General features: G+C 68.5%; 2 protein-coding genes across 7 annotated transcripts; one reads left to right on the forward strand and one right to left on the reverse strand.

The window, feature by feature from the left end:
• AGBL5 (AGBL carboxypeptidase 5) lies at positions 1-14,001 on the forward strand. Of its 5 annotated transcripts, XM_068679146.1 has the most exons (16): positions 1-286; positions 378-549; positions 1,575-1,741; positions 2,965-3,142; positions 3,946-4,124; positions 4,314-4,833; positions 5,041-5,210; positions 7,914-8,049; positions 8,385-8,572; positions 9,076-9,284; positions 11,454-11,549; positions 12,832-12,950; positions 13,135-13,181; positions 13,319-13,476; positions 13,572-13,651; positions 13,738-14,001. In XM_068679146.1, the coding sequence occupies exons 1-16, from the start codon at positions 114-116 to the stop codon at positions 13,813-13,815; spliced, it is 2,670 nt and encodes an 889-aa protein (XP_068535247.1). In that variant the 5' UTR covers positions 1-113; the 3' UTR covers positions 13,816-14,001. The 5 variants fall into 5 exon arrangements, with proteins under 5 accessions (XP_068535247.1, XP_068535245.1, XP_068535246.1 ...); XM_068679144.1 differs by having other exon boundaries at positions 13,572-14,001; XM_068679145.1 differs by lacking the exon at positions 11,454-11,549 and having other exon boundaries at positions 4-286; positions 13,572-14,001.
• On the reverse strand, positions 13,990-15,126 carry OST4 (oligosaccharyltransferase complex subunit 4, non-catalytic). Of its 2 annotated transcripts, XM_068679150.1 has the most exons (3): positions 14,969-15,126; positions 14,673-14,792; positions 13,990-14,141 (listed from the first exon to the last, which is right to left on the reverse strand). In XM_068679150.1, the coding sequence occupies exon 2, from the start codon at positions 14,789-14,791 to the stop codon at positions 14,678-14,680; it is 114 nt and encodes a 37-aa protein (XP_068535251.1). In that variant the 5' UTR covers position 14,792; positions 14,969-15,126; the 3' UTR covers positions 13,990-14,141; positions 14,673-14,677. The 2 variants fall into 2 exon arrangements, with proteins under 2 accessions (XP_068535251.1, XP_068535250.1); XM_068679149.1 differs by lacking the exon at positions 13,990-14,141 and having other exon boundaries at positions 14,672-14,792; positions 14,969-15,125.
• Positions 15,127-15,430: the final 304 nt, after the last annotated feature.

Below are 15,430 nucleotides of genomic sequence, written 5' to 3' on the forward strand. Positions count from 1 at the left end.
GGCCCGTTGCCGAGGCGCCGTCCAACGGGCGGGCGCGATGCTGGGGGGCGGCGGGCCAATGGGCGGGCGCGTTGCTGTTGCGAGGCGGCCGCGCGGGGCGCTGGGGGGCGGCCATGGAGGTGCGGTGCGGGGGGCTGCTCTTCAGCTCCCGCTTCGACTCGGGCAACCTGGCCCGCGTGGAGCAGGTGGAGCCGCCGCGGGGGGACGCGCTGCCGCCCGCCGACTACGAGTTCAACGTCTGGACGCGGCCCGACTGCGCCCGCACCGAGTACGAGAACGGCAACAGGTACCGGGAGGGGCCCGGGGTGTGGGGGGGGGGCTGGGCCGGGCACCAGGCACCAGGCCCCGCCGTGCTCAGCGCCCCCCCCCCCCCCCAGGTCCTGGTTCTACTTCAGCGTGCGCGGCGGCGCCCCCGGGAAGCTGATCAAGCTGCACATCCTCAACATGAACAAGCAGAGCCGGCTGTACTCGCAGGGCATGGCCCCCTTCGTGCGCACCCTGCCCGGCCGGCCCCGCTGGGAGCGCATCCGGCAGCGGCCCAGCTTCGAGGTGCGCGGGGTGGGGACGGGGACGGGGCTGGGACAGGGCAGGGACAGGCCGGCGCTGCGCTGCTCCCCGGGCCGTTCCCGGCCAAGGCCCTTCCCAGCCCCCTGCGGGCCGTTTCCCTGCTCTGTGGGCCGGGAGGCGTGGAGTCGCCCCCCCGTGAGGGAGGGGAAGCCGTGCGGCACCCAGGGGTGGTTGGGAAGCCCTGGAGCTGACCCCAGTAGGGGCAGGGACAGCAGTGGGTCGGCTGGCACAGCCCATTGAGGTGCCTGGGCCTCAACCTGCTGCTGGAGGGAGTTTGCTCTTCCCGGTACGTTCTGTCTCCAGTCGTGGCAGGGGGTGCTTGCAGGACAATCTCTTGCTGGTGCTCTGGGCTGGTGTGCATGTGTTTGTACGTGTGTGCAGAGATGTACATGCACACACATACCTGTGCACATCCATGTCCATGCTCATCCCCCACACTGCTGGATCAAGCACACCACTGTGACCCTCGCCAGCACAGCCCTGCCCCGCAGGGTGCTGAGGGAGCCTCACGTCCCCTAACACAGAGGAGGAGGCTCGGTGTGCTCCGTGCCAGCTCCAGGGAGAGGCACGATGTCCCACTGAGCTCTGTAATGCTCGTTGGCTTTGCCACACAGCCCAGAACGGGGCAGTTCTCTGCTCTTTGAGCACTGGCAGGTGAGCACAAGCACCAAAACGAGCCCTCTGGGTTCCCAGGAGAGCTTTGCCCAAGGAAAGGGCTCTCACAGCAAGGCAAAACATTCCCCGAGAACCTGAGCACGTGGCACAGGAGGCAGGTGGGCAGGGAAATCCCAGACTTCGTAGGAAGCAGCTTGGCCTTTCAGGGACGCAAACAAACACGGTCTGGGACCACCCAGATCACGGCTGTGACCTTGGCCCGGGGGGGGGCTGTGCTGCCAGACCCCCCCAGCATGCGGGGGGCTGCGGGGTGCCTGCCGCTGGCTCTGCATGGCCTCTGCCCGCCTGCCGCTCGCGCTGGCCGCTCAGCCTCTGCTTTGTGTCTCTCCCAGATGGTGGAGACCCAGTTTGTGCTGTCCTTCGTGCACCGCTTCCTGGAGCACCGCGGCACCACCACCTACTTTGCCTTCTGCTACCCCTTCTCCTACACAGAGTGCCAGGAGATGCTGGCGCAGCTGGACAGCCGCTTTGAGGAGTGCCAGCACATGTCTCCCAGCAGGTGCGCACCGCGGCCGCCCCCTCTGCCCCCCGGGTGGGGGTGGCTGTGGCCCAGCCTGCAGGGCAGCAGCTGCCCGGGCTGGCGGCGGGGTCCCGCTGCTCTCATGGTACCCGTGTGGTGCTCGCCCCTCCCGGCAGGGTCCTCCCGCATGCGCTTCCAGAGACGGGTGGGGGCTTGTGGCCAGCCTGGCAGCTTGAGGCTGGATCCCCTTGGTGTGGCTGAGCTCGGATTGTTGTGCCAAAGAGGGGCTGCGGCAGAACTGCTTCCTTGTGTGGAGAGAAGGGGCTCGCAGAGGCCCGAGTGCTCTGTAGCTGTGACCTTGCTTCCTTTCTGTCGGGGCGTCTCGGGTCCGCTGCTCCCTTCCTTTACAACCCTGCTAGAAACGGGACCTCACTGCCAGGAGCCAGCCTTAGCACCCGGCTCTTTGGGTGCCGGGAGGTTCCCCTGATCTCCAGAACTTCTCCTTGCAAGCCAGGGCTGAACGCAGAGCCCAGGTGGGGGGAGGACAGAGGGTTCTGCCCTGCAGCCCCTTCCAGCCCCCGAGGCTCAGGGCCTGGGTTGCAAGGAGCACAGAGAGTGAGGGCTGCGTGGGAGGTGCTGGTTCTCACCTGACACGTGATAGAGAACTGTCAGAATTTCACAACCTGGTGGTCCCTCAGCAAGGCTTTGGCGTTGATTCCTCAGCCTGAGTCCCGCTCATCGATGGGCACAAAGCCCCTGAGCTGCTGCAGCTCTTGGAGCCGTGAGCGCAGCGAGGTGGCAGTGAGCAGTGACTGTGCCGTGCGATTCCATCATGCTCGGTGTCCTGGGGGCTCCTTCCTGCCAGTCCCGGCACACACTGCACTGCTCTGGCTGTTTGCCTGCCCCCCCAGGGTCTGGAGACACAGAGTGACCCCAAGCAGGGCCCTGGAGGACTCCCAGACCCCTTCTGCCTCCCCGCACAACCCCTGTGCTGCTGGCCTGAGCTGTGTCTGCGGCGGGTCCGACCGCAGGGGTGCTCCCCCGGGGCTCCTCCAGCAGTGAGACCCCAGGGCCTGGGTGACTCCGGGTCCCAGCGGGTGGCTCCCTGGGTGCGCTCCTTGTCCTGGCGGGGGTGAGGGGAGAGGGCAGCGACGAGCTCAGCAGGCAGCTCCCTGAGGGGCACGGCTCCAGAGGGGCTGCTGCTGTGGGGCCGGGAGCCTCCCCCTGCCCGAGGGCTCCCCGAGCGTCTCCTCTCCCCGCAGCCCCCTGGACTCCGTCTATTACCACCGGGAGCTGCTGTGCCACTCCCTGGACAAGCTGCGCGTTGACCTGCTGACGGTCACCTCGTGCCACGGCATGCAGGAGAAGCGGGAGCCGCGCCTGGACAAGCTCTTCCCGGACACTGCCACGCCGCGGCCGCGCCGCTTTTCGGGGAAGAGGGTGAGGAAGAGGGCTGCACCGGGCACGGGGCTCTGGCAGGGCTGTGCCGGTGGGTGGGGGGCTGGCACCTGGTGCTGCCCTGCCCCTCTGGGGGGCGTCACGTCCTGCGGGTGGGAGTGCGGGGAGCAGGTAGAGCCTGAGATCCTGCGCGGGGGCATGGGAGCAGGGCACCTCCAGCAGCCCCCAGAGCATTCCCGTTATTTAGCCCTGCAATCTCTCTGCTGGCAGCACCACACGGGTGTTCCTGTGGGCAGAAGCTGAGCGCCTCCCGTTGCAGGAGTTCTGTTCTGTCCTCCTGGTGTTACTGCCGCGCTGTGAGGCCACAGGGAATGCTCCCTGTGCTGGAGCATCAGCCCCTGCTAGGCACGAGTCCTGCCTGCGAGGGAGGGACGGGGAGCTCACCCTGCGCTCACACAGCCGCAGCTCTCGATGGGAAGCTGCCTCCAGGGGAAGAGCTCGTCAGGACGTGTCCTGTGTTGTCTTTGCAATTAGCTCGTTCCCTGCTGCAGGACAGTTCAGGGCTTCTCCCTGGCGCTCTGCCACTGCTCCGCTTCTCTGCCGCACGTGTTCTGGTTTCCCTCGATGGGGTCCGTGGGGTTCTGCCCCTTCAGTCCCAGGCAGGGGTACCCCACCTCGTTCCAGGCAGGACGTGGCAGAGGCACTGGGCACAGAAGCCACCCAAAGCTGTGGGGTTGCAGCGCGTGGTGTGGAGCTGTGCCCTGCAGAGCCCAGGCTCTGCCTGGTGCCCGGCCACCTCCGGCCCCTCAGCCGAGCCCTGGCCTCAGCCCCTCTGCTTCCCCCAGGTGTTCTTCCTGAGCAGCCGGGTGCACCCCGGGGAGACGCCGTCCAGCTTTGTCTTCAACGGCTTCCTGGACTTCATCCTGCGCGAGGAGGACCCCCGCGCCCAGATGCTGCGGCGGATGTTTGTCTTCAAGCTCATTCCCATGCTCAACCCGGACGGGGTGGCGCGAGGCCACTACCGGTGAGTGCAGCGGGCGGCCTGGCTCCACAGCTGGCAGCGGGCAGGGACACGGCCCAGATGTGGCTGCAGCATCGCCAGGGGCTGTGCGGGCTCCTCTCCCCTGCCTCATCTCGTTAGTTCAGCGGCAAACTAACGGGGCGCAGCTCCAGGGCTGCACCCAGAGCCTGACGTTCCCTCTGCTCTCCGCAGAACCGACTCCCGCGGGGTAAACCTGAACCGCCAGTACCTCAACCCCGATGCCGAGCTGCACCCTGCCGTGTACGGGGCCAAAGCCGTCCTCCTCTACCACCACGTGCACAGCCGCGTCCTGCCGGGCTCCCCCGACTGGAGGACGTACGTCTCGCCTCTCAGCACCAGCTTGCTCAGCACCAAATCTTCCAACCATTCCGTCCGCGGCAGCGCCCCATCCCCCGAGGCAGCCCTGTCGGAGCTGGAGAAAGCCAACAACCTCCGCAACTCGCCCAGCGCCTGGAGCGCCGGCACGCGCCGCAGCCCACCCCAGGAGCACCCGCCCGCCGCGCTGGAGCTGATCCTCCCTGCCAGCTGCTCCACGGAGCTCCCTGAGGAGGAAGCCAAGAGGACAACGCCTCTCCCCGAAACCATCCTGCCCCAGCACAGCGGGCTGGCCTACTACGTCGACCTCCACGGGCACGCCTCCAAGCGCGGCTGCTTCATGTACGGCAACAGCTTCAGTGATGAAAACGATCAGGTGAGGGCAGGACGGGGACCCGGGGCCCCCCTCGCCGTTCCTCCTCCCCTGGCTGCCCTCCCTGCCTCTGGGGCATGCCAGGGTTTGCTCCCCGCTGCCAGCCCGGCACGGGGCCTTGGCGTGGGGAGGACGGGAGCTGCCCCTCTGCCGTAAGGGGTGAGCAGCCCGGGGCTCCCCCCGCATCACCTCCTGTCCCCTGTGCCGCAGGTGGAGAACATGCTGTTCCCTAAGCTCATCTCCTTGAACTCACCTCACTTTGACTTCACGGGCTGTAACTTCTCCGAGAAGAACATGTACGCCAAAGACAAGCGGGACGGGCAGTCGAAGGAGGGCAGCGGGCGAGTGGCCATCTACAAAGCCTTGGGCATCATCCACAGGTGGGCAGAGCGGCGCTGCCGCGCTCGGTACCGGCTGTGCCGGGAGGAGCCGGCCCCACGGGGCATGGGGGAGGGCTGGCGCTGTGTGTGTGGTGCCGGCTGCGCCCTGCTTGGCTACCAGGGGCTGCACAGGCCGAGAGGAGCGTGAGCTCGGCACCGTGCAGGAGGGCGCTGGGGGCTGCCTGCGAGGTGCTGCTGCCCTCCTGACCCATGGGCTCTGCCCTGCCCGCAGCCTCGCTCCTCTTTCTCTTGCACCTCCCCTTCCTTCGTGGCCCTCCCGGAGCCATTCTGGTTCTTGGCTTGGCTGCGGTGGTGCTGCTCGTTTGCTGCTTTCTGCAGTTGTCTTTCCCAGATGTGTGTGTGTGTGTGTGTGTGTGTCTGTGTTTAGCTGTCAGCAAAACTGGTGTGGTTGTAAAGGGCTCACCTTCCCCAGCTCTCGCACACAAGACTGCTGTGGTATGCAAACTGAGGACATTCTTTTCATCTGTGGCAGCCAAGTGCCTCTTTTCGACCTCAATGCGATATTTTTGGACTGTTTATGTTGTGGTTGCTGGGAGCACAGAGATGGCCGGAGCAGAGCGAGCCCGCCGTGCCCCTGGCCGCAGCAGAGGCCTGTAGCAGACGCTGAGGGACGACACGGAGGCAGGCGTGCGACACGTCCTCAGCAGATTCCCCGTTCCCCAGGAATCTGTGGGTCGAGGAGGTGTGGGAGCAGCTCCGGGCCTCTGGCAGCCCTGGACTTGCCCTGGGAGTTGCTGCCCTCTGCGCAGCTGCTTTCTGAGCGCGGTTTCACCGCTGGCTTGGGCTGTGCTGGGACAGCAGGGGCTGTGGTTCTGTTCTCGTCCCTGCTCCTCCCCTTTCCTCAGCTGTTGCTGTGTCTGGCCCAGCAGCTGTGCGGCTGCAGGGAGAGCCAGGGCAGCACGCTGCTCCAGAGCCAGGGCAGCACACTGCTGCAGTCAAAACAAACCCTGCGGCAGTACCGTGCTGATGCTGAGGATCACCTCGTGCAGGGGGTGCTGCTGACAGCCCCCAGCAGCTCCTCGATCCGAGCACCCAGCAGCGAGGTGCCGGTTGTCCTGGCCTTTCCTGAGGACAGATCCAACATTTGCCTTTCTCTGCCCGTCAGGGATCCCGCGGCCCCTTCCAGTGGTGACCTGGGGGGTTTAAGAGGATGCGGCACCCATGTCTGGCACCTCAGGACATGGAGGGTTCTGAGGGGATCCCCGCTGGATTCTCCTCCCTTTGGGGTGGTTTTCTGCCCTGCACCCATCTCCAGGCAGAGATTCCCCCTCCCCCAGCTAACCAGTCCCTCCTCGTAGCAACCCAGCTGCATCCCCCTGGGGCCCGTCCACCTGCTCATACCTGTGCCCAGCAGGTTCTCCCCAGCACCCTCCGAAACCTGGAGGAGCCCGTGATTTGCTGGGGGTATTAGCGGTGTTCCGTGGGTGTCTCGTGGTTCTCATCACTTCTGAGCACACAGCACGGGTACGTTTCTTGCACCCGTATGCAGGCATTCATCATCTGTCTCTGAAGGCATTGTCTTTGTTCACACCCTGCAAATGCTGAGAGGGGAGAGAAGTCAAAGCTCCAACCAGAGAGCACAACAGGACAGCAAATGGACGAGCTGTGGAGGAAGGGGCCCCCCGTCACTGCGTGTTTTCTAAGCAGACCCCGAGCAACAGGGGGAAGGAGGAAGAACTGCTGCAGGGGCGTTTGCTGGAGCCCAGGGCTCGTTTGCCTTGCACTCGATTCCTCACGGTCCCCAGAGCCTCCCCTGGCTGCCAGGACCCGCTGGGGATCACCAGCCCCAGCCCCGTGGGGCCGCGCTCACACCTGCAGCCTGCCACTGGAACCCGTGCTGCCCTGTGCTGCCTGCCCCGGGGCCATCCTGCTCCAGCCTCCGGCCCTGTGGCCTCACCCCGTCCCTGCAGACCCTGTTTGTCCTTCATGTCCCTCACCACACTCATCTCCATGTGTCCCCCCTTTGCCACCAGCCTCATGCCCTCAGCACCGTGCTCAGCGCCGCTGCCAGCGCTCCACAGGCACAGCCCCTCGGCCACCCGTGGCTCAGCCCAGGGACCAGGCGATGGCCTCAGCCCTGCTCCTGTGCCCCTCAGCCTCCCCACAGCCCGCTCAAAGCCAGCGCAGCGTGGGGCCTGGCTCCTTTGGGTGATGTGCTGCCTGCTGACCTGTCCTCAGTGTGAGCTCACCAGCAGTGGCTGCAAACCCCAGGACAGCTGAAGGGAACCTGCTGGTGGTTGCTTGACCCCGGCAAGGCAGCGCTTGGGCTGTCCCTGCTGGCTGCAGCGTGTCGGGGAGCAGCCGCTGCCTTCACTCAGAGATCGCTGCCTGCCCAAGCCCCCTCACGGCTCCTTTCTCTGCCTTCAATTTCAGCCCGCTGCCCTGGTCCCGTGCTGCACGCCAGGCTCCCCCTGTCCTCAGCACGGCCAGCTGCTTTTCTTTATTTTTCTTTTATTTTTCTTTTTTTTATTTGCTCCCACCTCCATAGATGAGAAATTGTATCGCGTGCACCAGCTGGCACCTGGAGCCCCTCTCAGCAGCCTCGGTGCCGGGGCACTGGGCAGGGACGCGGTGCCCGGGTGTGTGGTGTGTGCCATGCCCGCACCCACTGCTGGGAGGCACCAGCAGTGCGGCTGCCCTCGGGCAGGCGTGGGCTGAGGCGTGCTCCCCTCTGCTCCACAGCTACACGCTGGAGTGCAACTACAACACGGGGCGCTCGGTGAACAGCATCCCGGTGGCCTGCCACGACAACGGGCGCGCCAGCCCCCCGCCGCCCCCCGCCTTCCCCTCCAAGTACACTGTGGAGCTCTTCGAGCAGGTAACGGCGAGCCCCGCGCGGTGTGGTCCTGCCCATCTGCACCACCAAGCCCCCGTCCCCCCCTCTTTGTGCTTCTCTGCCTCCGTGAGGAAGGTGCAGACCCCGCAGCACCGCCTGCCCTGGCTGTGAGCACCGAGGCTCCCCGCACAGCCAGGAGTGGCAGTGGTGGGCAGCAGGTCCCCGTCGCCGTGGGCACCCGCCTTGCCCCACGCACACACCGAGGACGCGTGGGAACACTCGTCCTGGCGGGGAGCCCGCTGGGGTCTGAAATGAGCTCTGGGGCTGGGGGCTGGGTTCTTCGGCTGCTTTTCACAGGCTGCCTCTTGCCCCGGCAGGTCGGGAGAGCCCTGGCCGTGGCAGCGCTGGACATGGCAGAGTGCAACCCGTGGCCTCGCATCGTCCTGTCGGAGCACAGCTGCCTCAGCAACCTGCGGGCCTGGATGCTGAAGCACGTGCGCGGCACCAGGGGCGCCGCCGGCTGCGCGCGGAGGAGAGGCACCCGCAGCCCCCCCAGGAGCACCACGTAAGGGCCTGGCGGTGTTCAGGGGCTGTGGGAGAGACGTGGCCAGGCCAGATGAGCGTGCACAGAGCGAGTGACTGCAGCTTGTTGGCTGCCCCGCTTGGCAGGGGTTGGTGCTTGCCCCTGTGGAGTTGTGTGACCTGCAGAGAGGTCGGTGCCCTCGGTGGGCAGGGGGGACAGGGGTTCAGCAGCCCGGTAACCTGGGCAGCGATCCCAGCCCGCAGAGGGCCAGCGCCTCTTCTGCTTCTCCTCCACACTCACCCCAGCCCGGCCAGGCAGTGGTGCAGGCAGATTTGGGGTTGGGGTGAGGGACTTGGGACCGCAATGTGCTGCTGCTGCCCCAAGGCTGCAACGTGTGTGCAGTGCTCAGCTCTGCCCGGGGACAGGGGCTGTGTCACTGCCCTCAGCACCCCCAGATGGGGCATCCGAAGCAGCAGGATTGGCCCCCACTCGGTGCCTGTGCCATTGCTGGCCAGGGGCTGACGCTGCCGCTTCTCCCCTCGCAGAGGGCTCCCGACCTCGGCCTCGGATAACGCCCTGTCCCGCGCACGCAGCTTCAGCAACGGCACCAGCGGGAGCGGCAGCAGCCAGCAGGACTCGCCCCAGATCAAAGCCTCGCCCAGCTTCTCCTTCGGCTGCAGCCGGCCCTGTGCCCCAGCCGCGGACGGCCAGGGCCCGCAGACGGGCGGTGCGAGAGCCCCGGCGCCGGTCAGAGGTAAGCTGGGCTGGGGGCCTCTCGCGCACGTGGTCCAGTGCCTGTCGAGCTGCTGTGCGAAGCCGCAGCCCTGAGGAGAGCTGGGCGCCGGCGTAACTGTGTGCTTTGACGTAACAAAAGTGGTTTTGAGTGGAAGAAGTGCGTGTGACCGGCCGCCCCGTCCCCTCGGAAGGGCCCTGGACGCAGGGCGCAGCTCAGTGCTCCAGCCCCAGCGGAGCGGCCGCACCTGGGTCGGGACAGACGTGGCACAGCGAGACCCCTGACATCGTCAGCTGGGGGGGCTGCGGGGCCTGGCCGAGCTCCCCCCTGCCTGCTCTGCAGCCCCTGCTTCTGCCACAGCAGGTCAGAGGGATGGTGCTTGCCGCGGGCTGCCCGGCACAACAGTCTGCTCTGAGCCGGCAGCCCCGGGCTGACCAGCTCGCTGTGCAGGGCGCAGAGCACAGTGCTTTCTGGAGAGGCCAGCACGGAAAACCTGCGGCCTCCGGCACCCAAATTGCTCCCTAGGCCCGTGGGGTGACACCAAAGTGCCTTTCTCCTTCCCAGGCACCTGCTGAGGCACAGCCGGTTATGGCGCATGGCTCTGTCATGGCACTGTGGGGCCGAGCTGTGGCAGCTCACTGGGGGCTGAGCGAGCGGGGACTCCTGCCCCAGGGGCTGCCTGGCAGCACTGAGCCACCCACACGGCTTGGAGGCGCAGATGCAGCCCTGCATCGGCTGCACCACGCTCTGGGGTGGCAAAGCAGTGCGATCACAGCACCCCTCGCTGCGGGCAGGGCCGTGGCAGGGTGCTGGGTGGTGTCTGGTGAAGCTGCGGTGCCCCGAGCTGCTGGCCGAGGCAGCGGCGTGTGGCAGACGGGGCTCGCTGCCAAGCCCCGGGCTGCCGCAGGGCTCCCGGCCCCGGAGGGCACCGTGCGCCCAAAGGCCCCGGCACGAGCGGGCGTCCTCGGTGCCGCGGGGCAGGGGGCGGCCGGTGTGACTGGGTTGTGACTGCGGCTGTGTGGTGTGGTGGCGGTGCCCCGATGCGGCGCCGCTCTGCCCGTCGGCTCCTCGTGCTGTGCCTGCGTGGCGCGCGTTGCTTCGTCCTCTGTGTGTGCTTCCCAGCGCTCTGTAGCGACCGTTTCTCCCCCGCTGCCAGAACGTGGCGGGGAGGAAATAAAAGGTTCATGTTCCCCTGGGCACGTTGTAGCGTCTGTTCCTTCTGCCGGGCACGCTCTGTCCTCACGGAGCCTGCGGGAGCCGTCCGCTCGCTGAGGCCGTGGGGCTGGGCGGGCACGGGAGGGAGCGGCGTTGTTGTGCCTCCCCGGCCGCGCTCCCCAGCAGGGGAAGCCAGACTGCTGGAGCTGGCAGCACAGGCTGCAGACACCAACACAATGGCAGGGGAAGCTGGTGGGGCCCCGGCTGTGCTGCTCTTGGGACAGAGACCCCAGTCGCAGCTCGCCCTGGGGTGTGCCTGCTGCGTCCCGGTGGCACCGGGGCACCCCTGAACACGTTGCTGCCCGCGGTTGTGCCAGCAGAGCTTTGGTGTTTGTGTGGGTTTGCCGGGCAGCTCAACCTGCTGACGTGCGGCCCCACGGCTCTGCCGTGCCAGCCCCTCGCCTCCTGCCCTCCGCACCACCACCCTGCCCTGTCCCCTGGCAGCACTGGGATGCTCCCACCCGCTCTTCCTTCCCAGGCAGCCGGGAAATGGAAATGGGGACGCTCAGATCCAGCCAGGTGGTGGTGTGCTGTGATGTGCCGTGATGTACTGTGGTGTGCCGTGGTGGCACAGGACAGGAGGCTGCCCCGGCACGTCCCCTCCTGCCCCTTCCTGCTCATGCTGCTGCTGCTGTGCGGAAGGGGACAGCCGCTGCCACCCTGTGCAGGATGTGGGGTCAGCACGCAGGGGACACGGAGGACGTCCTGCCCTGCTGGCCCCAACCAGCACCAGGCTCATCCCTTCCCCAGCTGCTTCCTCCGAGCTCACAGCCAAGCGCTGTCGCTGACTGCCCGAGCCCCCATGCAGGAGGGGTCTCTGTGCTCCCAAAACTCCCTCAGCTTCACAGAGCTAGTGGTTCACCCTGCAGGCTCCTGCCTGCTGCAGGGTCTGCTCGTTCACAGCTTGCCCCAATTCCCTGCGTGCCCCCGATTGCCCCACGCCGTGCACTGGGCGAGCCCCTTTCCTCTTCCCAGGTTCCCGACAGCTCGGCCGGGGAGTCCAAGGACGGCCCAGCCCCTATCTCCTGGGGCTGCACGTGCAGCTGCTTCCTGCAGCCCTCAGCTCTCCTGGTATCTCACTGACCATGTGCTCGTGCTCGTGCTCCCTGTGCTTGCCTGCTGCTCCTGCCACCTCTGCTGGCCGCGTACCCGTCGGGTTGGGTTGGGTTTTTTTGCACGCAGGGGATTAGCTCGTGCATGGCATGCTGCCCGCCATGCCTTCCCTCACCCTGCTCTCCATCGCCCTTTCTTCAGCCGCTTGCTTCGGAGCTTGTCACGCCCTCGGGGCCAGGAGGGGGAAGGAGGGAAGCGTGGCAGCTCGCGGGCACCTGGTTCAGAGCGAGCTCCCCACGCCGCTGCCCGGGGCTCTGCGCTCTGCTGCCGCCGCTGCACACTTACAGCCGCTGCCACGCGCTCGCTCTCATTAACAACCCTCCTCCATCACGGCCGCTGACATCTAGCGCGGGCCAAGGGCTTTGTCTGCGGCCGCAGCCCTGTCCTTGCGGCTCCGGGGCCGTGTCTGCGCTGCTTTCTTCTCGCTCCAGCGTGCTGTTTCCCATTAGCAGCGCCGTCCCCATGCTGTGCCGGGTGCCGCCCGTCGCCTTCCCCCCGCCGGCATCCCAGCAGCTGCTCGGGCAGCTCCCGCTGCACGCCGTGCCCAGCCCCACGCCTCCTGCGCTCGCAGCCCGCGGACGTGCTGGGCACAAGGGCAGCTCGCCAGCCTGGCAAGGCTCCCAAAGAGCAGCACGGAGCCAGCAGCTCGGCTGCGGCTGTGCGGCAGGGTTGGTGCTGCCTGGTGCCTGCCAGGGGCTGCCGCCCAGCTCCGCACCACCCAGAGTGCCTGGTGCTGGTGGGGACTGGACCGGGACTGCCCATCCCCACTGTGCGGGGGGCTGCTGAGGCACAGGCCTGCACGAGGAGCTGTGCTGTGCGGGGCCCTTTGTGCTTCCCCCAAAGCCACCGTGTGCTCCGAGAGCAGGCCCTGGGTCATGGGGGTGCTGAGGCTGAGCGTGGGGGCTCCTGCTGGGCAAGGGGTAAAGGGGTGAGCTGTGGGGACAGGGGGCTCTGGCCCTGCTGCGGGGCTGATGGAAAGCCCCAGGGGCAGCAGCACCCCTTGGGGACAGCAGCACACCCCAGCCACCAGGCAGGACACAGGCACAGCCCTTGTCCCTGTGTCCCCACGCAGCAGCCAGGCACAGGGGCTGGTCCCGCACAGCCCCCGCTGGCTGCACCCCAAACAGGGCTCTGGGATCCAGCACTGACGCCCCTGGTGTGTCAGAGGGGGACGTGGACGTGGTGCTGGGGAGCGCTGCGGGTGCCAGCCCCTCTCTGAGCCGTCTCCTTCCTCACACAGGGTTCTTGCCGGCGGGCACCCAGGCATGGACGGTGACGGGCACCAGCCACGGACCATGGGAGGCGCGGCACGACGGCAGCGGGGACCCGATGGCCACGCACAGCCCCGCGCTGCTGCAGGTACTGCCGGGCACCAGCATGGGCGAGGGCTGGGACCGGGCAGCACCAGGGACCGAGGGACACGTGGCTGGGGAACGGCACAGCCACCGCGCCCTGGCTGTGCCGGGAGGGGTCAGTGCCCCCACACAGCCCAGCCCCAGCACCCTGACACTGACCTCCCCTCCCCTCTCCTCTCCCCGTGCAGGTGCTCCCAAAGAAGCTGAACGCCCGGAGAGCCCCGGAGCAGCCCGGGTAGGTGCTGGCACCGCCACGGTGCTGCCGAGCCCGCAGGAGCCCTGGCTGCACCCCCGGGGGAAGGCAGGGCTGGTGCCGCAGGGGGCCCGGAGGTGCCCGCCGCGCCCTCAGGAGCCCCGTGCGGTTCCCCACAGCCCAGGGGGGCTCCCCGCCCGCCCCAGCAGGATCCCGGTGCGGAGGAAGGGGGCAGCGACCACCCAGAGCCTGCCCGCGCTCGGCCCCGGGAGCACCGCAGTGTCCCCAGCCCAGAGGCACGGCCGTGCTGGGCCCTGCACCCCACACAGTCCCACAGGTAGGGCCCATACCCCCAGAGCTGGTGGGACCCTCGCCCACTTGGCCCCTGGCCCTCCTGGCCCCGGCCCCTCACCCCGCTCTCTGTCCCCACAGGGCCCTGCCAGGCGGCCCCGGTCCCCATCACGGGGTCACGGAGCGTGGAGCAGCTGCTGGGCAAGGGCCTGCGCCCCCAGGTACGGCCCCGGGCACAGCGGGGGGCTGCCGCGCAGGCGGGGGGCTCGGCCCCCAGCCCCTTCCCACCCATTCTCCTGCCTTGTAGCGCCCGCCCAGCCCCGTGTCCGGCTGCCCCTCGCTCCGCTCCTGCCGCCAGCTCCTCTCCTTCTGTGCCGAGGCCTGACCGTGGCCGCCAGCACCGGCCCCACACCCACCACGGCCGCGCGCCCGCGCCCAGCCCAGGACCGACGGCGCGGCGGAGCCGCAGCAGCCACCGGCGTGCTCGGCACCGTGCCTGGTGCTGGGAGCCGCCCTGCTCGCCCCGCGGGCCGGCGGGAGGTATTTTTACATAACACGGTTTTGTCTTGTATCGTGTTTCCGTTAACGCCCGTCGGGACCGAGCACGGGGCGCGGTGCCATGCGGCACGGCGGGTGGGTGCGGGGCGCCTCCATGGCCCCCATGGTGCGGGGTGGTTGGGTCGGCTCCGCTCCGCTCTGCTCTGCGTGGTCCTGTGGGGAGAGACAGTGAGTGGGGACGGGGACAGGGATGCTGGGGGGGGATGGGGACAGGGAGGGGGATGGGATGGGGATGGGGGCGGGATGGGGATGGGGGCAGGGATTGGGGCAGGGAAAAGAACAGGGTGAGGGCAGGGATGGGGACAGGGACAGGAGTGGGGAGGGGACAAGATTGGGGACAGGGAGGGGGGCAGGGACAGGGACAGGGATGGGGGCAGAGATTGGGGCCGGGACCAGAGCGGGGAGGGGACGGGATGGGGACACGGGACGGGGCCAGGGGCGGGGGTAGGGCTGGGGGTGGGGATGGGGACAGGGATTGGGGCAGGGACAAGAGTGGGGAGGGGACGGGATGGGGACACGGGATGGGGACAGGGGCGGGGCTGGGGCCGGGGCAGGGCCAGGCCTTGCTGCCCGGCGGGGCCTTGGAGGTGCCCGGGGCGGGGCGGGCCGGGGGAGGCGGTGCCGGGGGGGGGGGGGGCGCTGCGCGGTGCCGGGCCCGGGGCCGTCCCGGTGCTGGGCGCTCACCGGGCTCAGTCGTGGCGCTTGGGGTTGTTGACGGCCACGTAGTGGTACAGCACCACCAGCAGGAACAGCGACACGCCCAGCATGTTGGCGAAGATGGCGAGCTGCACGTCCGTGATCATCCTGCGGCGGGCGGCGGCGGCTGGCACCGGGACCGGCACCGGGAACCGGGCACCGGGAACGGGACCAGGCCGCCGCCCCGCCCCGCCCCCCCCCGGCCCGGGACCCCCGCTCCGCGCTCCCCCCCCCGTTCCGGCTCCCCGCCCCCCCCATCCCTCCCCCCCCCCCCCCCCGCTCACTCTCCGCCGCCCGCTCCCGCCGCCGGCCACGTCCCCGCCGCTCCGCGCGCCACTTCCGGCCGCGGGGCACCATGGGACGGGAGGGGGGGGCGGGGCCCGGCGGGGGGAGGGGGAGGGGGAGGTGGCTGCGGCCGTGACGTCACGGGCCCGCTGTGGTGACGTCACGGCCTGGGCCCCGGCCCCCGCGTGACGTCACGGCGCGGCACGGGCAGCGCGGAGTCGGGGCCTCGAGGGGGGCAGGGACGGGGCGGGGATGGGGGCAGGGGAAGGGGGCAGGGGATGGGGGATAGGGGCAGGGGGCAGGGGGCAGGGATAGGGCCACGAAGCAGGGATAGGGGATACGGGATGGGGGCAGGGGGCAGGGGATAAGGGCAGAGGGACAGGGGATGGGGAATAGGGGCAGGGGGCACAGGGAGAGGGCAGGGAAAGGGCAAGGGGGCAGGGGATGGAGACGGAATAGGG

This window comes from Anas acuta, chromosome 3 (genome assembly GCF_963932015.1).
Source record: "Anas acuta chromosome 3, bAnaAcu1.1, whole genome shotgun sequence".
Classification (NCBI taxonomy): Eukaryota; Metazoa; Chordata; class Aves; order Anseriformes; family Anatidae; genus Anas; species Anas acuta.

Excerpts from the sequence above, each read along its gene's own strand:
- AGBL5 (XM_068679144.1), top strand. The coding sequence starts at position 114 with ATGGAGGTGCGGTGCGGGGGGCTGCTCTTCAGCTCCCGCTTCGACTCG. Across the intron at positions 5,211-7,913 it reads GCCTTGGGCATCATCCACAG|CTACACGCTGGAGTGCAACT; the intron begins GTGGGCAGAGCG and ends TCTGCTCCACAG. Across the intron at positions 8,573-9,075 it reads AGCCCCCCCAGGAGCACCAC|AGGGCTCCCGACCTCGGCCT; the intron begins GTAAGGGCCTGG and ends CTCCCCTCGCAG.
- OST4 (XM_068679150.1), bottom strand. The coding sequence starts at position 14,791 with ATGATCACGGACGTGCAGCTCGCCATCTTCGCCAACATGCTGGGCGTG.